The sequence below is a fragment of the Chenopodium quinoa genome, unplaced genomic scaffold, assembly GCF_001683475.1.
Source record: "Chenopodium quinoa cultivar QQ74 unplaced genomic scaffold, ASM168347v1, whole genome shotgun sequence".
NCBI classification, from domain to species: Eukaryota; Viridiplantae; Streptophyta; class Magnoliopsida; order Caryophyllales; family Amaranthaceae; genus Chenopodium; species Chenopodium quinoa.
The window spans coordinates 5,572,237-5,579,515 of NW_018745024.1; the positions used below are offsets into that span (position 1 = coordinate 5,572,237).

A 7,279-nucleotide genomic window follows, 5' to 3' on the forward strand; every position below is an offset into this window, starting at 1 on the left:
TTCCTTGTTTTCTCCGTCCTTTTTATTTGGGGGTCATATAAATACCCCTTTAGAGCTCATTTGTACGGGGGAGGCAGTTTTTCAGAGCTTTTCTCTTAATTTGTAGTCTTAGAACATTAAATTCTCAAATCATTAGTTAGTTCTCAATTATTAGCTTGGAATTATTCAAATTCAATCATTGTAGAAGACAAAATCCACCATTGTTGCTCACCTTGAAGCTTCATAGTAACCATTTCTTACTCATCTTTTCTACTTCTCTTTACTTTGTTGTTAATTATTTGCTAGTTCTTGCATGTTTTGGATTGTTAATTAGCTTAATCCTTAGTTTGAATTTGTTCATGAATTGCTTGAAATCTTTAATTGCTTTAACCCCCATGGATTGTGAGTAGTCTAAATTCTAGGGTTTGGGCAAAACCCTCAATGTAGTCACTAATTACTTGTTGCATGTGCTAATTTGGTTGTTGTGGGATGTTAATTAGTTGAGCTTAAGTGGTTTAATTGCTTAGTTCTTGTATATGGCCATTGCTAGAACTATTTATCCAAGCTTTCTCAACGAAGGATCGAGAGATGAACTTGAGTTAGCTCCCTTATGCTTGATTGACCCGAAATGCCATGAGAATAGGGATTACCGGTCAAGGGAATGTTTATGTCATCGTGATTATGCTTTAACACTTGTTTTATGCTATGTAACCACGAGAGTAGGTCGTATTCATGATTCAAGTAATCCCTCTAGCTTGAGAGAGTAGTTGGGTGCTTTAGATGACTTCCCCTAATTTATCCCATTAATTTACCTTGATTGTTGCATGCTAATTGTGATTTGTGATGAAGTTGAGTGGTATAACCCAAGCCCTAGATTCCTCTTAATATTGTTAACCTCCTCTTAGCTTAGTTGAATTGTGTTAGAAGAAGTTACTAAAAACCAACCCAATTTAGAATTCGTTTAGCTTATTTAAACGGTAGTACTCGGTGGTTGATTCAACGCCTCTCTTGGGTTCGACCCTTTCTTACCCTTACTATTGTTAGTGAGACCAAGATAGGAATTATTATCTTTGGTAGGCTCGACGACGGCCTATCAAGTTTTGGCGCCGTTGCCGGGGAGGCAAAGTCACATTGAATGTATTATTGTTGAATGAGACTAGATGTGTGTATATGTATAGTAGTTTTCTTACCTTAATTTTTGTTTATGTGTGTTTAAATTGCGATAGTCATTGCTAACGTTTTTCTTAGCTTTGTTTGACTTTGCATGACACGAAAGAGTAAGCAATCACCGCTTATTCCCGTTGATCCAGAGCTAAATAGGACTTTGAGAAACGTGAGGAGACTCTTGCAAGGCACACCCGAGTTTTCCATTGTATATTCGGATTCCGATCCGGAAGAGGTTTTTGGAACTAACGAAGAAGATAACATGGGAGAGAATCCTCCTCAACCATTGTTAAGAGACTATGACCACCCCAACGCATTCCAACTTCGGAGTGGCATACGTCTTCCCACCACAAATGCAAACAACTTTGAACTTTCACCTCAACTCATCCGTATGATTCAAAGCGATCAATTCGGAGGTAGTCCTCATGAGTGTCCTTTTGCTCATTTGGACAACTTTCTTGAGTTGTGTACAACTATCAAGCAAAACAACATTTCGGAAGAGTTCATCCGTATGCACATGTTTCAATTCTCCCTCCGTGATAAAGCAAAACATTGGTTGAGAACGGTTGAAGAGGGATCATTGAGTACATGGGACGAAGTCACTAGAGCTTTTCTTGGAAAGTATTGTCCTCCGGAAAAGGCCGCCGAACTAAGAAGAAAGATCACCAATTTCAATCAAGACATTGATGAAACATTGAGTGAAGCTTGGGAGCGTTTCAAAGATTACACAAGGAAATGCCCCCACCATGGTTTTACATCATGGATCATTGTACAAAGCTTCTATGACGGTCTTACTCCTATTTCAAGGGCCAACCTTGATTCCGGGGCCGGTGGTAGCCTCAAAAAGCTATCGGTGGACGATGCATACAAGATGATTGAAGAAGTGGCCAAGCATTATGCATATGGAGGTGATAGAAGGCAACCTCAAACAAAGAAGGGCGGAATTCATGATCTTAGTGCAATAGATCTTATTGCATCAAAGTTTGATATGCTAGCTCACAAGCTAGATCAAGCCACCCTCACACCCTCAAGCTCTTCCTCGCAAGTCATGTCTTGTGAGACTTGTGGAGGAAATGATCACTTGTCCTCTTATTGCAACTCAACGAATCAAGAGCAAGCGGCGGCAATTGGGCAAAGGAATGAACAATACTCCCAATCCCACAATCAAAGTTGGAAGCCCCAACATAACACGGGATGGAAGCAATACAACCAAGGCCCCCCACAAAATAACTACAACCAAAATCAAACCCAACCTCAAAACCACTACAACCAACCTCAATCACAAAACCAACAAGCTCCATACCGCCATCCCAACCAAAGGGATCAAAACCCACAAAGATCACAATATAACCAACCCGCTCCTCCTCCTCCACCTCCTCAAAAGACTAGCCTTGAGTCCGTTCTTGAAACTTTCATGACTCAACAAATAAGGAACAATGCGGAGATGAATGAAAACATCCAACAACTCCAAGCACATAATAAGATAATGGAGGGCCAATTGGCTCAAATTGCACAACAAGTTGGAAGTTCATCCTCCAATCCTAGTGGTCACTTTCCAAGCTCAACGGTAGTGAACCCAAAGGAGCAAGCTAAGGCTATCACTTTGAGATCGGGAAGGGGTTATGAGGGCCCGGTTATGAGTGAGGAGGAGACACAAAAGAGAGATGAGGGAGTTGTGGTGAGAAGTGAGGATGATTTTGAAAATGAAGTAGTTGAAGTTGAGAGAAAAGAGCAAAAGAGTGATGAGGGAGCCACAAAGAAAGACGAGGGAGATGAAGAAAGAATAGAAAAGCCCCCTATGAGAGTATATAAGCCCCCCATTCCGTTTCCTCATAGAATTGTAGAGAAGAAGTTGAATGAGAAGTTTTCAAAATTTCTTGAAGTCATGAGAGGACTTCAAGTGAACATCCCCTTTCTTCATGCTATGTCACAAATGCCTACCTATGCAAAATTTTTGAAGGATCTTCTATCCAACAAGAGTAGGCTTGAAGAGAGTGCAACCATCTCCCTTCCTAAGGAGGTGAGTGCAATCATCCAAAACAAGCTTCCCCAAAAGCTTGGTGACCCCGGTAGCTATGCAATACCGGTGAAGATTGGAGATTTGGAAGCTATGGATGCTTTATGTGATCTTGGGGCAAGTGTGAGCTTGATGCCCTATTCTATTCCAAAGACCTTGAAAGTTGGAGACTTGAAACCAACAAGAATGTCCTTACAACTAGCCGACCGCACGGTTAGGCTACCTTTGGGGATTCTTGAAGATGTGCCAGTTCAAGTTGGAAGAGTATTTGTGCCGTGTGATTTTGTAGTAATGGAGATGGAAGAAGATTCAAGAGTACCCCTCATTTTGGGGAGACCATTTTTGAACACCGCGGGAGTGGTGATTGATATGAAGGAAGGAAGATTGACTTTAAATGTGGGAGATGAGAAAATTTCATTTTCATTCTCACAAACTTTAAAAAAGCCATTGATTGATGAAGTTCATAGAATTGACACATTGGAGAGGGACTTAGAAGAGTTCGAGAAAGATTGTATGAAAGAGATCCTTTACAAGCTACCCTAACGGGAAGCTTTGTTGAGGAGGGTGAAGAAGCAAAGGGGTATGATCTCTTGCTCAACCAACCTTTGGCCCATGAGATGATAAAATTTGAAGTGCTTAACGTGGAGGCAAAAGAGGAGTGGACTACGCCTCCTCCTAAGGTTGAACTTAAACCCCTTCCCCCTCTACTTAAATATGCTTTTCTTGATGATAGTGAGAATTATCCCGTTATTGTCAATGCTAAGCTCGATGACACCTCTCTTGAGAAACTCCTAGTTGTTTTAAGGAAGTATAGAGATGTCATTGGGTACAAAATTGATGACATTAAGGGGATAAGTCCCACCATATGCATGCATAAAATTCTACTTGATGATGATCATGCTTCCTCGATTGAGCACCAAAGAAGGCTCAATCCCAATATGAAGGAAGTGGTAAAAAAGGAAGTTTTAAAACTTCTTGAGGCGGGCATAATCTATCCTATCTCCGATAGTAAGTGGGTTAGCCCGGTTCAAGTTGTGCCTAAAAAGGGAGGCATGACCATCATCAAAAATGATAAGGGTGAGACCATTTCTACGAGGTCGATCACCGGGTGGAGGATGTGCATTGATTATCGAAAATTGAATAAATCCACCCGGAAAGACCACTTCCCACTCCCCTTCATTGATCAAATATTGGAAAGACTAGCATCACATAGTCATTATTGCTTCTTGGATGGATACTCGGGATTCTTTCAAATTCCAATCCACCCCGAGGACCAAGAAAAGACTACATTCACATGTCCTTTTGGCACCTTCGCATATCGAAGAATGCCATTTGGGCTTTGTAATGCACCTTCCACATTTCAAAGGTGTATGATGTCTATTTTTTCCGACATGCTTGAATCATCAATTGAGGTATTCATGGATGACTTTTCTGTTTTTGGTTCATCTTTTGACACTTGTCTTTCAAACTTGATTAAAGTGTTAAAAAGATGTCAAGAGGTGAACTTAGTTTTGAATTGGGAGAAATGTCATTTCATGGTAGAGGAGGGAATTGTTCTTGGTCATGTGATTTCTAGTAGGGGCATTGAGGTAGATCGTGCCAAGATTGAAGTAATTGAGCGCCTCCCACCCCCTAACAATGTGAAGGGGATAAGGAGCTTTCTTGGACATGCGGGTTTTTACCGCCAGTTCATAAAGGATTTTTCAAAAATCGCAAAGCCGCTCACTCAATTGTTGGTAAAAGATGCCCCTTTTGTGTTTACTAATGATTGTCAGCTAGCATTTGATAGGTTGAAGGAAGCCTTGATTTCGGCTCCTATAATTCAACCCCCTAATTGGGAACTTCCTTTCGAGCTTATGTGTGATGCTTCGGATTTCGCCGTTGGGTCTGTTCTTGGACAAAGGAAGGACAAGAAGCTCCATGCTATCTATTATACTAGCAAAACATTGGATGAGGCACAAAGGAATTACACAACCACGGAAAAGGAGTTTCTAGCCATTGTTCATGCAATTGAGAAGTTTAGGTCCTACTTGTTGGGCTCTAAGGTCATAGTTTTCACCGACCATGCGGCCTTGAAGTACCTCTTGTCTAAGAAGGAACCTAAGCCAAGATTGATACGGTGGGTCTTGCTCTTGCAAGATTATGATATTGAGATTAGAGACAAGAAGGGTGCCGAAAATGTTGTGGCCGATCATCTTTCACGGTTGCCTATCTTTGTAGGTGATCTTGATAACTTGCCAATTGATGATTCATTTCCGGATGATCGACTATTTGCTATCCTTCAAGTACCGGCACCATGGTTTGCGGACATTGCAAACTACTTGTCTTGCTCTATTCTTCCTCCTGACCTCACCTATCAACAAAAAAGGAAGTTTCTTCATGATATTCGCCAATACTTTTGGGACGACCCCTTGCTCTTTAAACAAGGTGTTGATGGCCTTTTTAGAAGGTGTGTCCCGGATGATGAAATTGAAAGTGTTATCACAATGTGTCACTCATCACCTTGTGGAGGACATATGAGTGCTAACAAAACTTTGGCAAAGATCTTACAATGTGGTTTCTATTGGCCTTCCATGTTCAAAGATGTGTGGGGTGTAGTGAAAGCTTGTGACCGGTGTCAAAGAACCGGCAATATTTCAAGAAGAAGTGAAATGCCATTGAACAACATTCTTGAGTTGGAGATTTTTGATGTATGGGGCATAGATTTTATGGGGCCTTTCCCAACCTCTTTTGGGAATAAATTCATTCTTGTGGCCGTCGATTACGTGTCAAAGTGGGTAGAAGCGGTTGCATCTCCTACTAATGATGCTAAGGTGGTGGTCAAACTCTTCAAGAAGGTCATTTTTCCGAGGTTTGGGGTGCCACGTGCCGTCATTAGTGATGGAGGTTCGCATTTTGCAAAGCGGTCCTTCCAAGCTCTTCTTCAGAAGTACGGTGTGAGGCACAAGGTGTCATTGGCTTACCACCCTCAAACAAGTGGTCAAGCCGAAATTTCAAACCGGGAGATAAAGGTTATCTTAGAGAAGACGGTGGATAGGTCTAGAAAGGATTGGTCTACGAAGCTAGATGATGCTCTATGGGCCTACCGCACCGCATTCAAGACTCCCATTGGCACCACCCCTTATAAGCTAGTATATGGGAAATCATGCCATTTACCGGTAGAACTTGAGCATCGTGCTCATTGGGCTATTAAAATGTTGAACTTTGACCTTCAAAGTGCCGGTGAAAAGAGGTTACTTGACCTCCATGCCTTGGAAGAGCTAAGATTGGATGCATATGAGAATGCACGGATCTACAAGGAAAAGACCAAGGCTTGGCATGACAAGCATATCAACAAAAGAGAGTTCAAGGAAGGTGACAAGGTCCTACTATTCAATTCCCGGTTGAAGTTGTTTCCGGGTAAGCTAAAATCAAGATGGAGTGGACCTTTTACCGTCAAGAAGGTGTTCCCATATGGTGCAATCGAAATTGCCAAAGAGAATGGTGAACCGTTCAAAGTAAATGGCCAAAGGCTAAAAGCGTACTTTGATGCTTTTTTTTGAATGAAGAGGCAAAAGTTGTTCACCTTGATGAGTTCGATATTCCTCACTAACATTTGATCCCGCAATGTCGTCAAGCTAGTGACGTTAAAGAAGCGCTACCGGGAGGCAACCCGAATTCCTCACTCCCCCTCAATTATTATTATTTCATTTGTTTTATTATTATTTTTATCCCTTTTTTTTTTACTTATATATATATATATATTTTGTAGGTTTCTATAAATAAAAAAAAAGGGGAAAGAAGAAGAAATCGTGCACCATCAGGTCTGCACGGACGTGCAGAACATCGCACGTCCGTGCAGACGAAGGCAGAACCTGACTAGTGACATCTGAAGGTTCGCACGTCCGTGCGCTCGAAGACAGAACAGATTGCCATTCTGCCAGGAATCTGCACGTCCGTGCCAAAATCTGCACGTCCGTGCAGATTCAGCCTGCACAGCAATATGACGGTTTCTTACTAAAAAAAAAAAAAAAAAATTCGAAAAACGAAAAAAATATTGAAAAATGAAAAGATTGCCCAAGGATGAAACTCAAATGACGACGCTAATATGTTTTGCTTGCTTGACTCTTGAGTGATGAG

At 41.5% G+C, this 7,279-nt stretch overlaps 1 protein-coding gene across 1 annotated transcript; it reads left to right on the forward strand.

Annotated features, from left to right (window-relative positions):
* Positions 1 to 1,405: 1,405 nt before the first annotated feature.
* LOC110708854 lies at positions 1,406 to 3,703 on the forward strand. Its single transcript, XM_021887079.1, has 2 exons — positions 1,406 to 3,043; positions 3,104 to 3,703. Exons 1-2 carry the CDS (start codon positions 1,406 to 1,408, stop codon positions 3,701 to 3,703), a joined length of 2,238 nt encoding a protein of 745 aa, XP_021742771.1.
* Positions 3,704 to 7,279: the final 3,576 nt, after the last annotated feature.

What these genes read in the sequence shown, in the direction of transcription:
- LOC110708854 (XM_021887079.1), top strand. Translation starts at nt 1,406, where the DNA reads ATGGGAGAGAATCCTCCTCAACCATTGTTAAGAGACTATGACCACCCC. An exon ending in AAGTCATGAGAGGACTTCAA is followed by an intron (nt 3,044 to 3,103) that starts GTGAACATCCCC and finishes AAATTTTTGAAG; the next exon opens with GATCTTCTATCCAACAAGAG.